At 47.5% G+C, this 26,096-nt stretch overlaps 1 protein-coding gene across 2 annotated transcripts in view; it reads left to right on the top strand.

Annotated features, from left to right (window-relative positions):
* GCFC2 (GC-rich sequence DNA-binding factor 2) overlaps nucleotides 1–26,096 on the top strand; it is a 945,959-nt gene that overhangs the window by 662,686 nt on the left and 257,177 nt on the right. For both annotated transcript variants that reach the window (XM_069605850.1, XM_069605849.1), the window contains exon 12: nucleotides 12,246–12,396. In XM_069605850.1, coding sequence (XP_069461951.1) covers nucleotides 12,246–12,396 — 151 coding nt within the window. The remainder of the gene's footprint in view (nucleotides 1–12,245; nucleotides 12,397–26,096) is intronic.

The following is a 26,096-nucleotide window of genomic DNA, read 5'->3' as shown; positions in this document are numbered from 1 at the left end:
ATAAAACCTCATTACCGGTATGCAGGAAAATTTTCCAAATCTAGCATGAATTATTCTTGCTTGGGAAATAAGTCCTGTCAATTTGGATTGAAGCTTTATCTCGATTGTCTTTTCAGATACTAGTTTATTAAAGTCTACGCCTAGGTATTTATACTCAGTAACTACTTGAAGTTTCTTGTCACATATTGTCCACTGGAACTTATTATTTGAATGAGTTGGATGCTTTCCAAGAGTGACAATTTGAGTCTTGGTCTCATTTATTGTGAGGTTATTTTTCGCAACATAAACCTCGAGAGCAGTCAGCATTTTTTGAAGACCAGAAGGAGTTTGAGATAGCAGGATTAAATCGTCCGCATATAGAAGCCAGGGAACTACGTGATCACCCAGCTTCGGAGGATCTGATTGAGTTCGCATGAAATCATCAGCCATGTCAAGTAAAAAAAGGTTAAATAAGGTGGATGCAAGAATGCACCCTTGCTTCAGGCCTCTTGCAGTCGAAATAGATTTGGAAAGTAAGCCCTCCATGTTTAATTTAACTTGTACGGAGGTGTTAGAGTGTAACAGCGTCACAATTCTTATCAAGTTTTCCGGACAGCTATATCGCACCAATTTCTGAGTTAGCAGCACTCTGTCCACTGAATCGAAAGCCATGCGAAAGTCTACAAATGCTATATAAAGTGGTTGCTTCCGCACGGCATACGAACATTTGATGGCATTGAGAATAGTTAAATTAATGGCCGTGCCCATGCCCGAAACAAACCCAGTTTGAAAATGGTCTCTTTGTTTAAACTGTAGTGACCAGTTGTTTAATTCTCGCAATATCAGCCTACAGAAATTTTTTCCAGAGACATCAAGGAGGGCAATGGGTCGATAACTCAACGGGTCTTGCCTGTTGCCTTTTTTGAAGATGGGAACGATGATCGATTGTGTCCATGATGATGGAATTTTTTGATGACTGATAATAAGTTGGAAAAGACAGAATAGAATCGGCGCCCATAGGTCAATGTTCTTTTTTAAGATGGCATTAGATAGACCGTCTGGGCCTGGGGCTCGGGACATACTGGCTTTGGTGATAAAATGATAAATATCATCCTCGTCAAATTCAAAAGAAAACGGAGTGGAGGTCATATACACATTTTCATTTGCAGTTGGCGCTGCATACACATTTTTAAAATGTAGGCACCAGTCAGATTCTGAAACACCATTAATGTGTGAAGATAGTTGGGACGAGGTGGTTACTGAATTTAGTAGTTGCCAAAGCTGTGCCGTGTTTTTATTTTTAATTTCAGTTAACATGAGTTCTCCATCATTCTGATGTTTGGTAATTTTGTATTCTTTTAACCAATTTTTATAGCTGGTTTTGATGGATTTCATGGCTTGTGTTTTTACATGTGCTGGTAATTTCATGGCTTCTCTTTTTTGTGATCTGAATGCTGTTTTCCTAGTGCGAACTATGTTATCAGAGATTTTACTTATTTTGGTATTGATGCTTTGTTGGGAGGCATATAGTTGCATCAGGCTAAACGGAGATATTTTATTTGGTTCAGAAGATGACTCATGATTTATAAGATTGTAGATGGTCATAATATGAAATTAGAGATTCATGTGACCATTTCAGTCGATTTAAAGAATTATTAATTTCATATTGACCTTTAAGTAGATGTCTTGGTGCAGTTGAAGTGAGGTGTAGATTGATCTTAAAGGTTAATGGTCGATGATCGCTGTATTGTGATGTTTTGACAGCAAAGTTGTTTGAATGTGCAAACAAACTTTTCGAAACAAATATATAATCAATGATAGCTGATTGTTTTTCCCTAAACCAAGTGTCATGAGGAGGTGAGTCAGCCACGCTCGTACCATTTAGCATGATTAAGTCCCAAGATTTCATAAATTTGTTCCACATGCATATACGTTCATTATCTTTCACTTTTTTCTTATTTACAAGATGTAAATTTAGATCACCAGCAATGATCAAATGAATAGTTTCATATTTCAGCCTAGCATTCTCCAAAGCAGACGTTAAGTTTTTGAAGAACTGAGCAGATGTTATGCCTATGGGATTCCAATAAATATTAAGGCATGGAATCTTAATCAGGCTGATAGTGACGTAAGAGCATTGTATGTATGCATTCGATGAAGGTGTAGAACAGAGCTGAATGTCTACTAAAGAGTTTGACGCTGTAAGCAATCCTGACATAGGTCTGCCTCTGGTTGCTTTTATAGCTGGATTAAGCAACACATCATAATTATTCCACGTTGTTGTAATGGAGAGCCATGTTTCTTGCAAGAAAATTAGATCATAATCACCCAATATGCTCTCCTTGTTGTTGATTAAATGATTAAACCCTCGTGTGTTCCAGCTCAAAACTGCTAGCTCTACAAACTCTTCATTATTAGCTAGTTATACTCTAGTCATATAATTTTGAGCATTATACATGTTTTTTGTAGGGTCAGCAGGAATTCTTGGGATGTAAGATTCAAATCTGGGTGTTGGTTTCAGGCAAGATTTAATTTATTTTTGATTGTTTCCGTTACGAGTGAGTAGAAATCCCAAGTTAGATAAGTCCTGTCGCGCAGCCCAAATGATGTTATGGATTACTAGTGACCGGGACCATATCAGGACTGTGGTGTTATCATCTGCGATTGGAAATTCAATTTGATCAAGACCGTGTGACTGAATTTCTTGTAATGATTTCACATCACCAAAAAGTCTTAGGATGCTTTGACGATTCATATTATATGACAAACCTAAGTCCCGTCGACACGAAAGTGTCACGGAGTGCCTGTTCTCCTCTTTTGCTAATCGGATGTTAGATAGCATTGATGTTATGCCTAGGGAAGATTTTATATTTGGAACAGATTGCGGGCTTGTCCATTGTCTTTCATTTGCTTGTTTTGAGGAAGATACTGTCTGTGATCTAGCATTGAGTTGCCACAGACGCGCAATAGAATCTTTGATTTCGTTTAGATCTGTTTGTAATAAATTATTATTGGTGGTGTGGGTTTGGCTCTTGTTTTCAACACCGGAAAAAGCGAGCTCAGCAAACGAGACTCGCTTTCCTGGAATATTTGTTGTTGCACTCGTCTTTGACAATGTGTCAGAATGAGTTGCAGTAGAGCATTTGGCAGGACCATCCGTTATAATTGGGAAGATTGGTGTTTCAAACGTTCGAGACTCAAGATACGAATCAATTTCATGTCTTAAGGCCTTTCTTGAATCTGCTAAATCTTTGACAACCTCATTGTTCTCTATTTTCTGATCACCACCGATGACTGGCATCGGATTCATGCTCGCATCAGGGTTTTTATCATGAGCAGACTTGTGTTTTTCAGCCAATTTGATGAGTTCATCTAGTGGGGGATGGTCTGCAATTTTTTTTGACAATTGAATAGAATCTGCTTGTTTATTTTTTTTCCTTGAATTAGCTAACGCAGCATATTTTTTCGTTATAAGGCTCGCTGCCGCTGTCGATCTCAAATTTACTTTAGCAAGAGTGTTAATAAATTGTTTGGTGGAAGAGTTTCCTGATGTCTTTGCAGATTTTTCATTTTTTGTCTTTTTTATTTGGTCTGAGGGTTTATTACAGTTCTTCTTTTTTGACTTGATTATGGCTTCATTGGCCACTTTCATGTCGAAAACAGAATACGTGGGTTGGGTTTTTGTCCACAGTCTGACCTTTGTTCTCCTTGTGAAAGCGGGCAGTTCACGTGCTGATATGTGGAGGTAGCTGTTACAATTTTTTCTTTTATAATACCTTCAACAAACGGAATGTCCGAGTTAGGCTTTTGTTGATAATGTAATATTTGGGGAGGGAGATATGTTTGTGAGTCCAGAATCACTTCTATGATTTCACAGTCAAGGTCTTCAAGTGTTTGGGTAGAAGCACAAATTCCTATCATATTGGTTTTTAGATTTTCATCTTGTTTCTGAGTCGAGCGCTGTGTTGTTTCATTTTGATGATCAATAATATGAATCAATTTATTATAGATGTCATTGTGTCTGGAGTTGGCAACTAAGTTGCGTTTCTTTTGATCTATTTCCATGGCTTTGATATTCTCAGTCACATTTTTCAATGAACTATCAACAGTTTCAAAGAGTTTCGCAAGAGCCATAAGGGCGATGTTCATAACTTCTAATGTTAACGTTGTAGATTTCGAGGAATTTAATACTTTTTCCGAGCTCAGAGGGACGTTATTTAGCCTCCGTGGGGTTGGAGGGATATAAGAGATGTCTAGCGTGGATATGCTGTTTTCCGATTGTTTAAACATCTCAGGAGAATTAGATAAATTAGATTTGGTTACTCTAATCGAGGTACTCATATTGTTGGTATCTGTGATGTCTGTAATTTCCTTTGAGAAGCCATTCATATTGGGGGCTACTACAACTGGGACACCTAAGGAAACATTTTCTAATAACATACTATCAGAAAGTGGGATAGGCATTTCTGACACAGTGATATTTCCCTCGGCATGCTTAGAAGAATCTGACATAGGCATAGTTTTTTTAATTGAACACATTATGGAATCGGCTGGCACACATACAGCAGTTTCAGCAATAGTGCTTTGTGAACCAACCTTGGCCATGCACACTACCGAATCAGTCGGCAGACTTACATTAGATGGTAAAACCAGCGGCACAGATGCAGCAGGAATCGGATTTGCAGCAGGTTTACTTTTCACTCCAAATCCATAATTCCGTATGTCAACATTGCGTTTATTGGGCGTTTTCAGCTTTTCCTTTGGATTTATTTTACTTTTAGATAGTGGTTGCTTAGAAGTTGAACATAACTTTTTTGTCACCTTTGTAAAGGATCGTTCCTCTGGGAGCGCCTGGGATTGTGACATAATCCGTTGGCGTATGTCACACGGCATCTCCGTTGTGAGACGATATGGTTCGCTAGGTTTGCCAATCATTTAAATCCACACACTACAGACAGATGGAAAAGTTTGGAAAGGGGGAAAGAAGGAAAAAAGTGAAAATAAAAAAAAAAAATAGTAAAAAGAGAAAAGAAAAAGGTGAGTATGTAGAATAGGAGAACCCGTTTCGCCCCGGATGCCGCGCCAAAGCGGGACTTCACGGGGCTATCCAGCCGCAGGGTAAGGAACGCCCGACAGCTTAAGGAGCTGCCAGAGTCCGTCTCTCCCCCCTTACCCTTGTGGCAAATGAGGGCTTATGTAGCTATCTGAACAGAACAAAGTACCTCTGAACTGAATTACTCACTGCACACGAACACGGCCACAGCCGAACAGCAAAACAGCGTCTCCAGCCCTTACTGCCTCCAGGGCTTAACGCCGCAAGGGTGGTTTGGCCGGCACTAAATGCGGGCTGTGAGTCACGTGATTCGTCACGTGACCGCGACGAAGTCCGCCTCCTCCAGGAAGCCAAACAATGTCCAGCAAGAGCTCTGCTCGCAATGCTGGGAGGGCAAAAGGTGCTGCAGTCGAGGTAAGTAAGCAGTCAGCAGGGCACTCGTTCCAAGTAAATGAAACATGAATGAATTTTGTATGTATGAAAGAAAGAGAGTTGTATGTTGGGTTATCTGTATTAGCTTTTCTTAACTATTTTTAAATTCTATATTTGTGTTTTTGTATATATTTGAACATATTTTACGAAACTAAAAAGCAATAAAATCATGAATATTTTGCATAAGAGTTCTTAAATTTCAGCCAATTCTTTTCACTATGATGGTATGCAAAATGAATATGAATTAATTGATTGACTTATTTGTTCTCATGTGACACCAATTTGTTATTTTATTGGCTCATTTGCCCTTGGTGTTGGTGAGTTTATGGGGCACTCCTGCCTTTTCTTTTGACTAATTAAAGACAAGATAGTGGCAGCCATTATATTTTCATAATTCTTGTTATTTCTAGGGCACACATTCGTGTTTACCACATATTGCTACCAACCGTGGCTTGTGCCCTACAATGTCCATGCACCAAGATTTCTGCTTGTCCTTTGCGTATATTGTTGTTTGGCCCTCTTCCTACCTTGCTAGGTCATGAAATGAAATCCAATATATATAGGGGGGGGAGGGGGTGTGTGTGTGTGTGTGTATGTATAAAACAAAAGAGGTGATGGATGGAGGTTTTGAAATTAATCCTAACCCCTGGCATTGCTCTGGGCAACCTTCCAGATCATTGTTCTTCGCCTGCCAAGCCATTACAAAATGGGAAACACCATATGCTAATCAGACTTGGTCCCACCCCAAAAGGGGCAGTTCAGCCTAAACTGCTCGGTCACATCCCTTCTGCACGAGACCACAAGCATCCCCAAACATGTTTCGGCCTCATCAGTGACTAGTAGCTTGGGTCTCTAGGACCAGCGTGCATGGGACCCACATCTGGGCATACCCGTCCCACTTGTGGTGACTTGCACAAAACAAAAGAGGTGATGGGTGGAAGGTTTGGAATTAATCCTAACCTCTGCGGGAGGGTCTGTCTGGTCCCATTCCTGGATCCAGAGAGTCTAGGTGTGGGGCATGAGTGAAACCAGTAGGTGTCCCTGATTGGACAACTACTGGCTGTTTGAATGGTGCAGATCCTTCCCACTGGTGGGGTTGGATTTTCTTCTAGTATGTATTTTGGATAAGAGGACTCCTACGGCCATTTCTTCAGCTCAGCATTGGTGCCAAGAATCCCTTGTAGAAGAACGGCTGACTGAAGATCCAAAGAAGACTTCTGAAGAGGCCTTGCACCCCTGTGAAGGCCTGTTGGACTACCTGATCTGCAAAGGCCCTACCAGTGCTTCAACCCCTGAACTGGTCTAACTAACCAGTCTCAATATGTTCTCTAGGATACAGCTGTCGTAAGCCCTTGGAAGTTTCCCTGGACCACTGAGTGAACTGTCCAGCTCGCCAGTGCGCAACCTCAGTAGACTCGTCTCCATTCCTTGTTTGCATCCTCAACTTTGGTGGTCCACAGCTTGTGATATGTCGCCTTCCTGATGCATTTCAGCCTCTCAGCTTCATGGGATCCTGCCCTGGAAGGACTTCTCCAAATGTGACTGGAAGGACGCCTTCTGTTGTCTTTTTGTGGTGGCCGTCATGGGAGCCCGCCTAACCCCATCATGTGAAGTGTCCTGAAGAGGGCTGCATTGGTGCACTATGCATTTCTCCATAGCCAATGGTTGCATTCTGCTCCTGGGCCCGACCAGAATAATCATTGCACCCGCAGCTCCTGGGCACGTCTTACCGGAACCAACAGGAAATCCAACCTCCTGAGACCCACCCCCCTAGTCATCCAGTCATCTGGGAATCGAAGTCTGAGAGGCAAGTAAAGACAAAGCATTTATCTCCCTCTGGCCTCCATAGGTTAAAATTGAGAACACGTCTCTTTGTATCCCTCCATTCTACTGCTTTTTGGTCATCGCGTCTGAGCAGTAAACCTGACCGATGATAACACATTTGACTAGTAACTTTGTTTCATCTCTTCTTTTTAACAATCACCAACATAAGAAACTTACCTGCTGCACACATGGATTCTGGGGAGAAGCATTGTGAATGTTGGGCACAAAGCCCTACTCTTCTTAGGGATTGGACTGCTGAAGCTAGGGAATATCATTTGTGACTTTGTTCCATCTTACTGCATCACTTTCCTTACCTCTTTTGATTTTAAGTCATCATGCATAGTCACCACAGGTTCTTAAAATGCATTTAATATCACCTGCTTGTTTCATTTTTTAGTGTTTATAAACACTGTATTTGTACACATTCCTGTCTAAATTGAATTATTCACTGTTTGGAATCATTGTGGACCCATGACCCCACTCACACACTCATGAGAACAACCTTGATTGTTCTCCATTGGTACCTTGATTGGGTTTTGGCTAACCTCTGAGTTCTGCTGCTCACTATAACGAAGGTGGCTGTTAGGCAGAAACTTGTGCAGTTCCCTTAGGGACCACTGCAAAAGATTTAAGACTACAGGTGTTGGCAGCAAACCCACTTGGTAGCAGTCTGTACCACCCAGATTTACCTGGTAGCTGTGGCTGAGCAGTCAGACTTACCTCAAGAAGAGTTAGGCAGTATGCAAAGTATACACAATAGGCACTCGGATACAACAATACAAGCAAACACTGACGAGAGTTTTGGTATCAAAGTATATAATTATTTATTTAAAAACTCAGTTTGAAACACTCCAGCACTCTTATTGTAAAATATTCTAAACACAGTTACTATTGTAATATATACACCCCTTTTCCCTTATCGGATAAGTCACGGTAAAACACCACTTATTTTCATACAGAGGTGAGCGCTTAACTAGATTGCACTCCAATAAGTTTGTGAGAAAGGGGGGGGGAGAAAGACAGAATATGGAAAGGTACACCACTCTAAGGTTCAGGAACACTACAAGCAAGGCAGAAGAGCAAAAGTCACTGGTGAACCCAATTCCAAAGGCTGGGCCCACTCTTGGAGAGAGCAGAGCACAAATGCGCCCAAGATCACACAGTTACACTAGGCTTAGAAAGTCTTGCAGAGGGTTCAAAAAGAGTTTACAGAGGCTTAGGAAAGTTTAGCCAGGGTGTCCCAGGCTAACTCAGGTTCGAAAGCCGGGGGCTAAATCTACCCCGTACAGTCGGTAGCAAGGGAAGCCAGGCGGGACACGGTACCTTAAGTGGGAAGGATCCTCCAGCGGTGGCAGTTGTTCCTGGTAGTGGGTGCAAGTTGCGTCGTCGTCCAGGGGAAGAGAAGATCTCGACTTGGAGGAAAGATGGAGGTCGTTGCACTTCCAGGGCAGAAACCAGCCGCTGAGTTTTACGGTTAAAGGTGGTACCTTTGTTTCGCGGTCGTGGTAAAATGTGGTATCCCGGTTGCTGGGGTGCTTGGCACGGGCAAGGCGGCCACGAGGTACGTCGGGAAAGCGAAAAGACGGGTAAACTGGTTATCCCCACCAGTCAAAGGAAGAAGACTCTCCGGCGGGAGATCTCCTCTGTCGTTGGTAAACGTGGTGAGGCAGTCCAGCAGGGCTCCACCGGTAGTGGTGTCGTGGCAGGTCGGCTCAGCTTCTCCCTCGTCGGATTCTTAGGTCCTGTGGCGACTTCTGAAGTTCCAGTCCACAAAGCCCTGCTTTTATGCAGCAAACCCCCATTCACTCAGCCTAGCTGTCACTCAAACATGCTAAGTGGTGAGCCGGCCGGCTCACCACTTGGGCCAATCAGGATGGAGTGCGACTTGAGTTGCCTAGGCAACTCAGTCCAGGGTGCCTTAATTTCCCTCCACCCCTCCTAAGTACCCCAGACAGAGTGGCACCACTTTGGGAGGGCTTCTGTGGAGAAGCCCGCCAAAAAGTGGAACAAAGGGCTCGACTTGGATTGGAGTCACAGAAGAGAACACAAGCGCCATTTTAGAATCAAGTTTTGGCAAAAAATACCAACCGGAGAAATAATATTAATTAAATAAACCGGCGGTATGTTCGAGGCTACCGTAAATAATTAAATAAAGGTAGTAGCCTAAAACAATGGGAAATCCCATAGGAAAATATTCGCAGTTGAATATAAAAAGTAGTATCCACTGCCACCAGCCAAAACTCGATCAGGGGGGACAGAGACGTGCCCCCTTGACTAACAGACCCCAGGGCAATTGAATTGCCCCAGCCAGTACGTCCACAATATGATGGTTTGTACTGGTTCTGTTCAGAATTTAAGACTAGTAAAGTCAATGGTGACTTTACATGCCCTGGGAGACAGTAGTCCGTCCCAGGGTATGGAGTCTATACTGGGGGGGTCACTATGACACCCCTGAGTTACTGCACGGAGGGTGCTGTGTAACACACATCACAAAAACACATGAAGCCCTATGGAGTAAAAGACCCCATAGCCCATTAAACACATCTAGATTCAAAGAAACACACTCAAATCATGCCCAAGAGTGAGGGTAAAAGAGTCTCACTCGTGGCAGGAGAAAAAAATAAACCCCAAAAATCCAGCAAAGCTGCTGGGGGACTCACTAGGTTAGGAAATTCAACCTAAGCAGAGAATTCTCCCTAACAGTGGCCTCCTAAAATCTGTCCACCAGTCCAGAGTCTACAAATCCATCTTGACATCCAGTACTTCTATTTCGTCTTCACTCTGTTCCCTTGCGTGGCTACCCTTTGAATCCGGTCTACTTTTCCACTTGTTTTGTATGGTCTTTAAACTCATAAATGGTCTTGCTCCCACTTATCTTTCCTCCCTAATTTCTCTTTATACTACCCCCTACCCTCTTTGCTCTCAAGCACGGTTTCACCTTATTGTTCCTAAACCCCCAGGCACCAGATCCAGCTACTGCTCTTTCACTCTTCTTGCCCCTAAACATTGGAACTCCCTTCCCCTCAGCATAAGATCCTCTCCCATTCTCTACCACTTCCGCTCACATCTTAAACACCTTCTGCTCTCCTCTATCTCTTAGTTTAAGGCTGTCATAAAATATTCTGCTTCTTAAATTGTAGGATCTAATTTTGTGCAGCACCTTGGCAAACGCCATGTATGAATTTAAAAAAGAACAATACAATGCCCATGGCTACTAAAAAGGTACATTGGGCTACAAGTGTGGTAAAATGGCTTGCACCACTGGTGAAGCCACACCTAAAGTACAGCTACCATCAAACTTCTCCTTAAAACCAATCTACAGTGATATAATCACCCTATGACCAACATGGGGTGCCTGAGAAGCACCACTTGGACGGGGGGGCCTTAAGGGCGACCCAATATCCTATACCTTGAGTAAGGCAAAAAGGGTTGCAATGGCAGGAGAGGGGAAAAGCAGAAAGTTGACTGCCTTTACAATCCCCAAATGGGACGACTTCTCTTGATGTTTGCAGTGTCATAGATGGCCTCTTGAACACACCAATCTTTCAAAGACAGTTCAAGGGTTTTTATTTATAGATTAGTCAAGTGTCTCCTTAAGGGCCGTCCCTCTCCCTCTTGTCTATAGCCCTTAATTCCTCTGTCCCTCAACTCCAGGTTTGTCACTGGAGAGCAGGAACCCCTACTATCTGACATGCTGACTGTAATGGCCTAAAGGCACAAACCTTCTCCAACGCCCTCTGGGAACATCTAGGTTGTCCCTAATCTAAGTTCCCCCAATGTTATATAACATCAGGATTGGTACATTCAGGCCCCACTTGGTCCTTTCCATCCAATTCCTCTCGCCGTCACCGTCACTCTCCCTACTTTCGTCCTACTCTCCTCTGCTACTCCAACCATCCTCCATTCTTTCTCTCCTTCACGCTGCTTTCCCTCCGATCTTCCTCTCGCCGCTCCCTGTCTCCACCTTCCGATCTTACTCTCTACTCTCCACTTTACTACTCTCCCTTCTCTACACTAGCGCTCACCTCTCTTCACTACTCCTCTATCCCCTGACATCTATCTCAATTACTCTATCTTTAACATCTCTATTCACCTCCCCATTTACTCCCTTTTCTCCCTCTATCACTATTGCACATTCACACCACCAATCCACTTTCTGCCACCAACCAAACCTTCACCTTGCAACAATTCTCCTCCACGGTCTTCTCCGACCTTCCTCTACTTCTGTTGGTCCTCCTTCTCCTCACCCAAATAACCCACACCTTGCTGTTTCCTGTTCCCTCTACCTACTTTCCTTTCAATTGGCTCACTTAACACCTGGTTCCCTGGGCCAACTTCTTGGTTTCCTTTCTCCCGGGGAGTTGTTCCAGGTAGACAAAAACATAAGGGGTCTTAAGTCCCACCCCTTTCTCCTATGCCGGCCCACCGCCTATAGGCAATGGCAGCACGCTGAAATCAAAATCCCTGTTGGTTTTGCAGGTTTCTTAATGCCAGTTTGCAAGAGGGGCTATTTGTGCACAGAACTTGTTGTCATGCTGAGGGATCCGCCCCGCATATTCGGTTAAGCCGGTGTACTGACCCTCTTTTTGTGGTGTGACTCACTCATTCCACTGATTTACTGTGTGGGTTGCTCTGTAGCCTGGTAGCTTCCCATTATCTCTCCCAGGCCTGCTGTTCAACCGTTAAAGTGCCAGTATCTGCAAAGCCTACCTCTATTCCATGCTCTTATGTTGTCTACTTAGCAGACTGAGCAACCTTTCCTCACAAGTTAAGGAAACACCACAGTTGGAACTACTTATATGAATTGTGCACATTACTCGTCCTCTCTAAATGGCTTGCACTATAATACAAATATGTGATTTCTTTGCAAGACTTGTCTTAGATTAACATTATTGTTTTTGCTTTATTGCATATAAGTCATACCAGGGATAATTTCTGCTTCACTTTTACTTGACAGGGCTTTTTAGATCTGGAGCAGATGCCATGGTTCAGAAGCATAAAAGATTTTGATATTGCTAAAAGGGTGGCAGAATCAAACGATGAAGACCATGTTGATGACGACATTCTACCAAAAATCATTGAGAAAGCAATAATACCTAAAATTTCACGTTAGTAATTTTAAATTATTCACTGAATTGTTGTAGCTAAGTGTGCTCATAACTCATTGGTTTATTTGCCAATGAAATTGCCAATTTCTAATCCATGTTTTTGTGTGATTTATTTACAACACAGCCTAACCCTACTGTATGTAATCTTTTTGGTGTATCAATGCTGCACACTGGAAATCTGTAGGCAAATCTTTGAGCCAAGAGTACTGATCGATATCCAGTTTAACCCACTTCCACCCTCACTGCGGTTGATCCGCAACTTCATTAGTGAATCAACCAGAGTCGCACTTAAGGACGTCCACAAATGCCTCCAAGAACCTTATCCAAAACGTACTCCTCAGAAATCGCTCTGTCTTCAGACAGGCCCATTTCATTTTGGTTTTCCACCCCAGAATGCAAAGGAACTGTTGGAGGCAAGGAATTCACAGCTACACCACTGAATCCAGGGGGATCGTCCAAAGCAGGCACAAGTAGCACACTCCGCCCAAAAGCAATTTTCGATCACAGTAGAGTTTTTGTAATAGCGCCAGGGTCCCTCCACTCTGGGCAAGGGAAGAGGGGAATGGGTGGGATCCTGATTTTATTGTATTATTTTCTAAGATGCCAGCTACAGTGACAACTACTTGGTAATAGGCACAAGAGGAAGCCGGGAGGTGCTCTGTTAGTGTGCCCAGCCCCACCTAGGCTGGTCATTCCCTGTAGATTCTCCTCCCCTAAGTCCAGCGCATGCAAGCAAGGGAATAGACTAGGACTGGGAGGGTATGTAGAAAGGGAATACCGATATCAGTCCCATTTATCTACCGTGCCTTATGGTAAGCCAAGTGGTAGGGATCTGTGCCGCGTTGGTCTTGATTCCCATTGGTTGTATTCCCCCTCCAATCCCTCTGTTTAGCTGAGGCCACACTGGGGGACAGGAAGAGATTCCCGGTGGTGACCATGGAGAGCTGAGGAGACTTTCAGAGAGAAAAGAGCTTGCTGTTTTGCCACTTCACTAGAGCATCTGAGCAGGCTGTAAACACTTGAGTAACTGAAAGGAGGCCTGTGAACACATGTCTGTGCTTCAGGAAGAATGCTACCATCTTTTGGCCTCCAAATCACAAGAGGGACCCATACCAGGCGGTTCCAACACTGTGTACCTGTGTATCCAGCATGATTCAGTTATACTGTTCATATTTCGAGTGTCCTATCGAAAGGAAGGCAGTCTGGGGGCCAGAGAAGCTTATGGAACTGAGACAGTTTATTCAGTGCTAATAAATGTGTTTTATCTGCAGAAGAGGGAGAGCCAACGAGCGGGTTCTCACCTTACCCTGCATATAATTCCCTTGTGGGATTGAGTGCTTGTCTTGCTGGGAGTTCTTGGAATTGTGTGAATATCCATTGGCTGGGGAAAGAGTTTGTGACCAATCTCCCCCTTTATGGGCTCCAAATCTGACAGGTACACAGCGACAACCAAGACCACCTCTCCGCCCCCACAACTCTGACCCATCCACAACACTGTCACTCAGAGCAACAACCCTGCACACAGCCACTCGCCACACGCATCCCAAGCCACTAATGAAAGAAACCCTCTGGCAAGCAAATAAGCACCACGCCATGCGCCCCGCTGCCAATCTAGCTCCTTCATTTACAAACCCCAGCTATACGCCACAACACATTTACATCCCCCACCCCGGCACCAGAACCCTCCTACACTCTGACCCTCCCTCCACTCACCACACACCCTCCAACTCTCAGACCAGAGGAGCAATCTGGCGCACCATGAACCGCCCCTCCTCTACCCCGCTCCAACACACCCCTGCACATTCTCCCCCCTCTTAGACCCCTCCATCGTCCCCCCAGTCAACCGCTGAGAGTAACCCTCACCCTCAATCCCCTTGTCCACATACCGTGCTACATCCAACTCCCAAGCCAGAGGAGAGCACTCTGGCGCTTCAAATACAACCTCCCAGGCACTACCCCAACATCTGCAACTCCACGCAGTAACTTTCCCGCCGCCCCCAGATCAGCTCCACCAACCTTATCCCTCCCGCCTTAACCAGAACTCTGCTCCGGGCTACATCTAACTCTCAAGCCAGAGGAACGCTCTAGCGCTACAAACACAACCTCCCAGCCACCTCCCCAACATCTGCACCTCCCCGCAGAAACTCCCCTCATGGATCAGCTCCACCGCCCTCTTCCCTCCCCGCCCCAGCCAGAAAACCATGTACCTCCCTCTCTTCACACCCTACCAAACACTCATACGTGGGCAGCTCTGCATAGCTTCACCAACCCCGTCAATACGTATACCCCCCTGCCTTTCACCTCCAACCCGCCCCACCTCGCCCCTATCCCCAGAACCTCGAAAACCCAGTGTCCCCTAAGCAGGCCCGACCCACTCACACCATCGACCGTGAATCCCTCAGTTAAGCCCCCTCCACTTGCAATGCCCAACCCATCAACCTTCATCTTCAGACCACCCCCTTATACATCTTTCCCCCTCTTTCAGCATGGCATGCCTTGCTCTTTCCAGGGCTAGCCCCTCCTCCTTTTCCCCCCTCTGATTCCCCCTACCCTCTCTCGCACAACTTGCACCCAAACACACAAAACCGTGGAAAAATGAAGGTCCCTCACCCCGCCTGCATCAGCCCTCAGTCCCCACAACCAAGCTGTTTGGACCCCACTGCTAGATACCCCCCGACTGTCCCTCTTTGAACACAACCACTCACCTACCACCTCAACACCTACATCTCCCTCTGGACTCGCATCAGATCCAAAAGCTATCCGGAACCCACACATCACACCGGCACCACAGCCCACCCTCATTCCACCTACTCCCATCTCATGCAAACCAGCCACTGCACGCCCACTCTTCCCGCTCCCGACAGATCTCACTCTCCCGCCCCCTCAATCAGTACCCGGGACCCAGACCACACCCACCACCCTGCAGTCGGACCCAGTCATGCCGACTGCTCTGGCCACACCGCCCTTTGTGGCTACCGGCACTTCCCCACCAGCCACTAGCATCAGGGGAGCCACAAAGTCACCCGCCTCCTTTTCAATGCCGGACCTTCTAGCTTCTGACAATCCCAATCTCATCTTCAACACTAAAACATGGTGCACAGACGATTTCAAACCAGTTCCATCTCACTCACTGAAACTTAGCCATGCACAGCTAACTGTGAATCCCTTCTGGTCAGAATCTCCCTGTTGCCCACTCTCTCACACAGTTTTCTACTCATATACAGGCCTCTGGGATGCGACAGACATTTTGTCAACAATCTCTGTGACTCACTAGCTACCATTCTGGTCAACCACCCAGCACTCACTATTCTGGTGGACTTCAGAATCTGGTTTGATGTGCCCAACAACCTCATGACATATCCCCTGGCTGACCGCCTGGAGGCTCTCAATCTCTCCCGACACGTCACATGTCCGACCCACACTGAAGGCCACACCCTTGATGCAATCTTCAGCTACTCCAACTTTGTCTGTGTCCAGCCCCAAAACCCTCATCTGGACAGACCATTCAGCCTTACCTTCCTTTAACCGCACACCAGCCCCACCACCCAAGGCACGCACTGTCCCCCCCACACGATCACAAGTGCTGGAACAAGGTCACCGTTCTGCCTAATCTGGCCCTGCTGCGCACACTCCCGTCCTCAGATACACCTCCACCTATCAAATTCTTTGACTTTTTGCTTAACAACTCACTACTTCCTTTCACCCCCTGCTGTCCCCTCCTGCCCGTAAAGGACCTACCCCCAAATGGTTCACGCCCCAACTGAAGACTTTCAAAACCCACAACCGCTCCCTTGAGCGCAAATGGTGAACATCCAAAACCCCTCTTAGCAAATCCATGCTCACCCACCATCACTGCAACTACAAATGAGATCTGAAAGGCCAAAAAAGCCTACTACTATAAAAGAATCCTGAACTGCTGCATCAAGAGCTACACAGGATCACTCGGGATTCTTGAAGCCACCCTGCACCATTGCCCCACGTCCACGCAAACATTCTGCGACTGAACAACACAGCCTCCATTAATGGCAAACCTTCCACCATTAACCACTCAATCCTCCTCGACCGACTCCACTCCCTAGGAATCAGAGCCTCGGCACTCAACTGGATTGCCTCGTTCCTTAACAGGAACCAAATCACTTTCCTCGCCCCTTTTACCTCCTCTGCTCGCCTTGTGAACACGAGTACCTCAAGGCGCTTGCCTCTCCTTTTAAACCTCTACATGACCCTGCTTCCAGAGATCATCCACTCGCACAACCTCACCTGCTTTAATTACGCAGATGACACCCAGGTTATCCTGATAATCCCCAAATCTAGCTCTGATCCCCGACCTAGCAGCCTGCCTGAGAGAGATAGACCTGTGGATGACAATAAACCACCTCCTCCTAAACCCAGGGAAAACAGAGATCATGGTATGTGGCAACACAGCACCAGTTCCGCAACCACTGCCATGGCCACCCTCCCTCGGCACATCCCACAACACCCCTACCTCGATCACAGTCCAAAACCTTGGCTGCACAATGGACTCAGGCCTAATCCTGTCCAACCAGACTAACAATGCATCCAAATCCTGCCACTACCACCTCAGGCTCATGAGACACATCTTCCCTTACCGCAGCTACCCCAACAGACTCATCTATTCTGTCCATTGCCATGTCCAGACTGGATTATGCAAACTCCATTGACTTGGGTGCACCAGCCTACCAACTCAACAAACTCCAGAGTCCAAAATGCAGCTGGCAGACTCCTCCTTGCAGTGGGACGTAGGAACCACATCTCGCCTGCCCTCTGCACCCTTCACTGGCTCCCTATTGGACGAAGGACCACATTCAACATCCTATGCATCACCCACCGAGCAGTGCACAAGTCCTGCTCAAAATACCTTCAATAGACGATTATGCCCTACCACCCAACTCGCACCCTAAAATCAAGCACAGCACTTCTACGAGTTATTCCAGCCTGAAATTCTGCCAGTCTTGGAGGGTCGGCCTACTCTAACTTGGCACCAACACTGTCAAATTCATTGCTGTTAAAATGGGTTTCTGAATTCTGACCTTGTGTGCAGAGGTTCAGAAGGCCAGCCTAGTTTCTTGGAACAGGTTAACCTTCTGGACAAGGCAGACCAATCAAGGTAGCATTGGCAGCGGTCAAGACTAGGTCTCAGGAGGGGTGAGGGTGATCGATAGTCCACAATGAGCACACACAGCAAACACCACCACAAAGTACTCTGTCAGGTGTATATATCAAAAATACATATACATTTATTAAAGGCCTTTTAGCTCAAACACAAGATGAAACTCACCAATATTAACAATACTAAAACAACACTATACTAGGAAACCTCTAAACAGTAACTATTAGTCTAAAGTAATATCCAACAAGTAGAGATCCAGAACCTGCAACAGAAAGGCATCATACAGTACAAATATAATGTAGGCAGTCCTTCAACAACTCAAACCCCACCTTACTTGGCAGTCCAGCCCCTCGAAGTGTGGAGCCTTGTGCTCAAAAGTACATTCAGTGCCAGGGCACTCAATCTTGCGGTTAGATAATAAAGTTCCACTTTTCAAGGAGGGTCTCCACAAGAGGGCAGAGCGATTTCCAGGAATTGGGAATAGGTTGGGAGCACAGACTACCTTAAAAAATGAGAGTGGCCCTTGGGGGACACTTGTGCGTAAAAGTCTGTGGATGCGCCAGGGGCCACCGGTAAGGGTTGCAAGTACTTACGACCCTCGATGCTGTTCAGACCCAACTTCAACAGTCTAGTCCAGTTTGCACGCAGGTTCGAATCCCGCAGTTGTGCGTCTCTCCGGCTTTGAGGGGCTGCATTCTGGGACCTCAGTCCATGGCAGGACAGTGGCGATTTCTCCACTTCTGTTGAAGGGATCAGGCCACTGGTTCCACTGCAGCTCGTTTTAGGGCACAGGGGGGCACAGCAGCAAGGCACCCACAAAGTTCATCACCACACCGGGGCGACACAGGAACCGCATAGGCTCGGATTCCGGTGTCCAGACCTAGGAATGCTAGATGTACGAAACTCGGCAAGAGAGTGCCTTCTACGAAGAGCTTACGGTTCCCAAAGGCTCAAGTCGAAACTCGGCGGTGGTTCCATCAGACTCTCATTCCTAGCGATATGCTCACTCTCCACCTTACACCAACAAACAATAGAACGCAGCTATACCCCTCGATCAATTTCGGCCTAGCTGCACACATAGCTACACTCCTCCTTGAACACCTCAGCAGTCTGTTAGAACGCAGCAAAACCCCCATAAAATCGGCCTAGCTGTTCACATAATCTCCCACACAGGCATCACGCCAGCAGCCAGAATGCAGACCCGCAGACCACCCACCTTGCTGCACACATTCGAGATTTCTTACAACCACTACACTGTACCTAGCATTAGGATGCAGCCAACCCTGCGCAAACCACTCTGGCTGCACACATACCAAGTGCACCCAAGCACTTTATACTATCCTACTCTCTACACTGACCTGGATTACGGTCCCCAAGAGCGTTCACCCTACTGCGCTTTGAGATCATACCAATGCTATATAAGGTGCTACGCAAATGCACCGTAACAGAACATAACATTTACTCCCTGTCCAGGAATTTGGTGATTTTCAGACGACATATATGCTACATCACTCCAGCTACCTTTACTACTGGGGATGTGGAGGATGCCATTAACAATCGGAAAAACAATAAAGCAACCAGCCTTGATTTGATCCCAGTAGACCTTTTTAAGGATGAGGTTGGGCTATGGCCCAGTGTAAATTGTTTAATGCCGTTCTGCGCAGTGGTGAGTTCCCAGCCTCTTGGCATAGGGCAACAATGTACTTACTTATAAGAAAGGTGGCAGAGATTCCCCAGGTAATTATTGCTCCATCTCGCTTTTGGATGGAGTCTGTAAGCTTTTTGGTAAATGAATACTTGACCCGTTCCAGGAATAGGCAGACTGTGAAAATAAAATCACTTATCTTCGGGGGGGTTCGGGTCAAACAGGGGTACGATAGACCACTGTTTTATCCTGTTTTTGATCATCGCTAAACACATCTTATTGAAGAAAATGGATCTTTATGCTGTCTTTGTAGACCTGAAAACAGTCTTTGATACCGTTTCAAGAGAGTAATTGTGGAACATCCTGCTGAGGCGAAATGCCCTGTCTGATCTGGTTGCTATTATACTTTCACTATACTCCGCCTATACTGCTACTGTTAGATATGGGGCAAGGGGTGAAGAGACACAGCACATGACTTTGGGGTCAATATTGGAGTAAGGCAACGCTGTACCCTGGCCCCATTCATATTCATTAGTTATAACCAAGAAATGATCGATGAATTGATGAGTGGATGTCAGGACAGCCCCAGAATGGACACAAATATTCTGCTCTCTTCTATGCGGATGAGGCGGTCCTCCTGGCTACAACACCCCAGGGCCTGAAGTGTGCTTGGACCATTTTTTAAAACAAATGCTCTGAATTACACCTTTCACTAAATATGGCAAAATGTACATTGATGGTCTTCAGACCGCAGCACGCAAAAAGGAGAATATTAAGATTACGTGCCTGTGGTGACAGTATTGAACTAGTCACACATTATGACTACCTCGCAGTGCTGTTGGAGGAATCTGGTAGCTGGGAGCCACAGGTTAAAATATCACTACTATCTCTCAACCAATACTGTGGCGGAATTTCTTCTTTCTTTACAAAACATGGCAGGGGGGCAATTTCCCCTGCCTTGGAACTCTATAACAAGCAGTCCCAGCAACCTCGTATTGCTCGAAATTATGGGGACATACCAACACCTGCAATCTATGTGTATGTGAAAATACATTTCTAAAGAAATTGTTACTCCTATCCGTGTCAGCACCATCAGCCCTGGTCCATCTCGAACTAGATAACAGGATCGCCGATCGGATATTGTACAGACCTGGTATATTCTGGGCCAGGATCTGGAATGGGGAAAGGTTGTAAGTAGATAGGAAGGCGTTGTCACATGTAATGAGCCATGAAGAGGGGAAAAGCCTGAAGTGGTTAGCACATGTGAAGGACTGTTTCCTAGAATTAGGCAAGCATGAGCTATGGATTAAACCCCAGGTACCATTGGTAAGGAATTTGATTAATAAGAAACGAGGTTAAACAAACATGTATGATAAACTTGGAGTCGATGCCACAAAACTGAAGTTTGGTGTGGAAGACCTTGATACTACAGTGGAACTGGAGTTCAAGGCTTCTCCAGCATGGGGTCTGGCATGAACTCACATGCTCATGAATATTCCCCGTCACCAGGCTGGGAATCCTCGGTAAAAGAAAAAAGTTTCACTTTCACTTACAAACGGTCTTTCTTCTATAAACCAATCACTGAGCTCTGGGTCATACTGTCCCCAGCCAATGACTGCCCTCTCCCTACGCCCCTCGTCTGGCAGCCATCTTCAGGTTTCTACCGCACGTTCAAGTGTTGGGAGTCCTTGTGTTTTTGTTAGATTTTTGTCGTTCCTTTGACCGGCAAGCAGGGATCCGTTTGTTGGCATCTTTCATTGCCCCCTCACAGGCAAGAATCATTGTGTTTGCATAGAAGATTCCAGAAGACCATCGGGCCTACACTGCATGCCGGACCATGTCGGAGGAGAAGAACGGATGTTCTCTCTCCAAGCTCTGCTCCAGCTGCGGATTGAGGAATGTGTTTGTGGAGGACAAACACTCCCAGTGCCTCTTATGTCTCCATCCGTATCACAAGGAAGCAAATTGCGAAATTTTCCTGGGATTCACCAAACGCACAGTCAACAATCGGCACAGTATATTGGCTGCGTGGCTCAACGCCAAGGCCTCTAACCTGTGCGGCAAGCAGGGGCATGCCTCACCCAGGACCGGCCAGTCCGAGAAACGGGCTTCTAAGTCCTTTGAGGGTGCTCCATCCGTGGGGGCCCAAGACCAGGCCAAGCACTGCATCCATTTATGTCAGGGTTGGCTCGCAAGCGGATCCCGCGACGAGCAGGGCACACTCATCATCCCCATCTGTAGCCATCTCAAGCCATCGCTCCAGCTCCTCCTCGAAGAGAAAGTTGGCTAACCCCGGTAAAATGCAGGAGAAGCTGGAGAAGACGAAGGCGCATGGTAAGGTGTCCGACCTACCTCTGAAGGCCCAGGTAGTCCATGAGAAGTCATCCTCGACAATCTAGCTGGTGGTGGCCACCCTCTTGAAGGTGAAAGGGGCAGACCGGCGAAGAAGGCACCAGAGAAAAGGATGCCAGCCCTGAGCCCGGCCCGACTCCTCAGGATGCAAAAAGTGGGGGGGGACAGTGAAGGCCTCTACTGTGCTCCAGGGCACGGATATTTCTTCTTTGCACCAAGAGAACATGGTGTCCGTTGACACGGTCCTGGAGGACGTCGGGAACGACGGCGGCTGAAACGCAGAGGAGGATGACAGTGGAATCGACGACGTAGGTGCTGGGCCTAACAAGCATACTCCCCCTCCTCCTCCCAGGGACGTGTCGTTGGACATCCTGTCAACTCTCCACACTCTGGTGTCGGGGATCCAGAAGTGGAGGGCGACGGCACCCCTGGCCCCAGTGGCAGTGGGCCCCCGCTGGCAAAGAAGAGGAATCTGTTACGCTCACCTGGTTCCCACAGGGGCGTCGATCGGACCCGGACAGCTGCGGTCTCCACCAGCGTGATGCATAGTGAAGAGATGACAGTCTGGACTGGCCCGCCTAATCTTGTCTGCTGGACTCTTAGAAGTATTCTCCTGCAAGTGGAGAAAGGGATTTAGCCACCCGTGGACTTTAGTGATGGCCCCCCCAACAGTTCTCGTTCTCCCCACTAATTGCCTCCGATATCCCCTTGGCAACCTCACCTTATGTTTTTAAATGAGCTTTCCATCCTGCATGGCATGCAGGGGCGCGGAGATAAGTTACTTCACTGGGTTGAAGGTACTGGAGGAGTTCCGGAGGAATATTGACTCCAGTGTCTATAAAGTTCCAAGAGTTCAATATGTCCGATGTTCACTCTTGTTCCATTCCCTCGTTAGGTTGCAGCTGGGTCCAAAAGAGTAGTGCCTGGAGGCAGCTGATGGCGTTCAGGTAAGAGTCTGTATTACCAAACACTGTCCGGTGAAAGTTGCATGAGTTTAACTTGCCGTTTTCTCTCCCTTTTATAGGTGCGGCATAGGAAGATGCAGCGAATTAAAGAATAATACCTCCGGTGGTAAAGCAGGTAGGCCTATGGTGGCAAGAGATTGACTTTGTCGGTTTTCTCGGCTCACCTTGTTCCTTTTGTTTTCCCCCCAAGTGCTGGATTTCGACGAAGAAAATGACGGAGGCAGCGCCGAGTCGAAAGATGCGGTGGACTGGTGAGTATAACGCGGCGCTGCTGCTAGCGAAGCGACGCGTGCTGAAATAATGTCCTTTCCAGGCTCGGAGATGTGCTGGGTCCGGAATCAGGTAAGGAATCAAATAATGTCCATGATCTAACCTCTTCTCCTTTCTTTTCCTTTTGTCTAGGAGCTCCGGATTCGAGACGGGCGTGGCAGAAGACTGGATGCTGACTTGCAGACACGGTGAGCGTCACGCTGCTGGATGCAGAATAACGCGAAGCATGGGCTGATGTTCGGGCGTGGTTTAAATGGCCAGCAAAGTAGTCCCAGGTAAGAAGTTCCCCAGAACCACACCCAAGTGAAAAATAGTCCGTGTAATAAAATAGTCCCATCCAGGCCTCAAGTTGGCTTGGACTCATTTGCAGCATGGTCTGCATAAGGTAAGTAAAGTCTATAAGCCTGGTGCCTAAGGACTGAATCCAAACAGCCCCCAGCCGGGGCTGTTGGGGTTTTAATGAGTATCTGGATGCCTGCTCCTGGGGCTGATGGACTCGATCTGGATGCCCGGGGGTAGGCATCATGACAGAAACTGCTCTCCACGCCTCCTCATCAACCGCCTCACATTCCCCCCAATCCGCTCCATCACCCCAAGGATATGGGGACGGAAACAGTGACGATGGACATGGACGACAACAGCGGCAGGGGCATCTCCCCTCCGTCGAGAGATTCTTCACCGGACGAATTGGGATTGTTCCACTCCATGGTCACCCGCTTGTCTGAGCTCGTTCAGCTGACGCCTGAAGAGACCAAGAAGGAGGGTTTCCTTTACCAGTGCCGAGAGGCGAAGAGGAAGACCATTCTGGCAGTGCCCGTCCTGGATGACATTTGGGATGAGGGCCTGGCGCTGATGAAGAATCCTGCCTCAGCCCCGGCGAAAAGAGACACTGGAAAAGAAATACCGGGGGCCTGAGTCTGAACCCAAGTGCCTGCGTTCGCAGCCCTGCCTGGTCTCGGTGGCTGTGAGGAATAAGTCTTCTAATCCATCTTCTTTGGCCTCTGTTCCCCCTTACAGTGAGGGGAAGAAGTTGGACGCCAGGGGTAGAGAGGTGATCTAAACGGCGGTCAAGGCAGCAGATGCTCTCGCGATTGGACCATGCCATCACCGTGGCCCTGGACATTGCGGACACAGGGTTTTGATAGATGGGGAACGGTGTCTGCCTCAGTTGTCGTGGCTGGTTGAAAGCCACCAGTTTCTGGCAGGAAGTTCAGACGAGGGTCCTGGACATGCCTTTCGACAGAGACCATCTCTTTGGGAAGGCCGTAGACGAGTCGTTGCAGGCAATTAAGCTCTAGGCATGCTTCAGCAGCATCGGCCTTCCTTTCGTGCATCAGGAGTAAAATCCGGTAGACCGTCAAAGCGATTCGGCAGGGGATCATCCAAGATGTTCAGAGGTGGCCGCCATCGTCGTTGCTCCCAAGGCGGCACGCAGGCCCCGAGGAAGGATTGAACCGGCCAGGACGTTTGGGCCCCCACCCATGTACCCTGGTGTGAAACCGGCTAGCGGGCTAAGTCAGGTTGTGGGAAAAGATCTCCACCGACCGATGGATGCTGGACGCTCTCGTCCACGGACACTCTAGAGTTCCAGCAGAAGTGTCCACGAGTACCACTGGTGGCCCAGCAGGAGCACCACATCCCGCAGTTTCTGCAGGAAGTACGGGCCATGCTAAGAAAAGGGGCGATAGGGCTGGTTCCAAAGTGATTCCAGGGCTCCGGAGTCTACGCCGGATGCTTCTTAGTAAAAAAAAAAAGTAGACCGGGTCTGGAGGTCCATTCTCGACCTGCAGCGCCGAAACAAGTTCCTCAAGTCCCAAAAATTCAGGATGGTCATGTTGCAACATGCGCTTGGCCAACTGGAGGAAGGGGGAATTTCCTGATGTTGCTGGATCTAGAGGATGCTTACGTCCACATTCACGCGAAACATCAGAAGTTCCTACGCTTCATCATACAGGAAAAGCGCTACCAATTCAAGGCCCTCCCCTTCATACTGAAGTTGACGCCCAGGGTGTTTATGAAGTGCCTGGCACCAGTCATGGCCCATCTACGTCTGCAAGGGATACAGGTGTACCCGTACCTCGACGTCTGGCTCATCCGGGCCAAGTCGAGGGAAATCAGTCGAACATATGTACAGGACCATCGGGCTGCTGACGGATCTGGTATTCTCTGTGAACTATCCAAATTCCTGCTCGATTCCATTGCAGGACGCACTGTTCCTGGGATACAGGCTCGACAGTCTACTGTCAGCATGATGTTGTGTATCTGCCTGATTCGACTCTGCAGGTTGCGGATGCGGCCCCTTCAGGAATTCCTGGACGCTCTGTGGGTCCAGGTATCTGGAAGCTTTGCAGACCGGATTGTGCTTGACCAGGAGTTCCGTTGAGCTATAAGGTGGTGGGGCGTGCGCTCCAACATCCCCGGGGGCACGGATATCCAGATTCCCCCATACCAGGACACGGTCACCAGACGCCTCCCTGGAGGGCCTGGCAAGCCCCCACCAGACTTCTCTGGAGGAAAGGGATCGCCATATCAATGCCCTGGAACTGCAAGCAGTATTCTGGGCCCTCTAAGTCGTTCCTCAAGTCCCTCAACTGCAAGGTGGTGAGGGTCTTCACAGACAATACCACCACAATGTTCTACATCAGGAAGCAGGGGGGCACCAGATCCCCAGCGCTCTCCAGAGAGACGCAGGACTTGTGGCACTGGGCTGTCGCCCAGGGGATGTTTTGCTTTCCTTTTCACCTGGTGGAAGTCCAGAACACAATCACTGACTCCCTCAGCAGGAAGCTGCGCTCTTGCCACGAGTGGGAGCTTCAGCAGGATCAAGTGGGCATCCTCTTTTCTTCAGGTCAGGCAGACCCCAGATCTATCTGTTTGCGATGGCAACGAACTCCAAATGCCAGAGATTCGCCAGCATGGGGGACGCCTTCTCTTTCCTGTGGGAAGGCCTGTTCCTGTACGCGTTCCCACCGTTGCTTCTCCTGCTGCGAGTCATCAATCAACTCAAACGGTGCTGATGCAGGATGATGCTCATCACCCCGGCGTGGCTGAGGTCGATTTGGTACCGGTACCTTCTCAACCTGTTGATGTCCACTCCAGTCAAGCTGCCAGTGGTTGCAGATCTGCTTGCCAGAGAAGGAGGCACAATCCTCCATCACGACCCAGGATCGCTGAACCTGAAGGCATGGCTCCTGCAGCCTTACAGTTCGGTGGGTACGAGCTACTGGCAGAACGCAGGGAGGTCCTTGCCAGGGCCAGAGCGTCGTCGACTCTTAAGTGCTACCGGCATAAGTGGAAGCATTTCGCAACTTGGTGCTGGATGCAGAAGATAACCCCA

Source organism: Ambystoma mexicanum, chromosome 4p (genome assembly GCF_040938575.1).
Source record: "Ambystoma mexicanum isolate Mex_15411 chromosome 4p, UKY_AmexF1_1, whole genome shotgun sequence".
Lineage (NCBI taxonomy): Eukaryota > Metazoa > Chordata > Amphibia > Caudata > Ambystomatidae > Ambystoma > Ambystoma mexicanum.
This window is presented reverse-complemented; position numbering and strand designations above follow the sequence as displayed.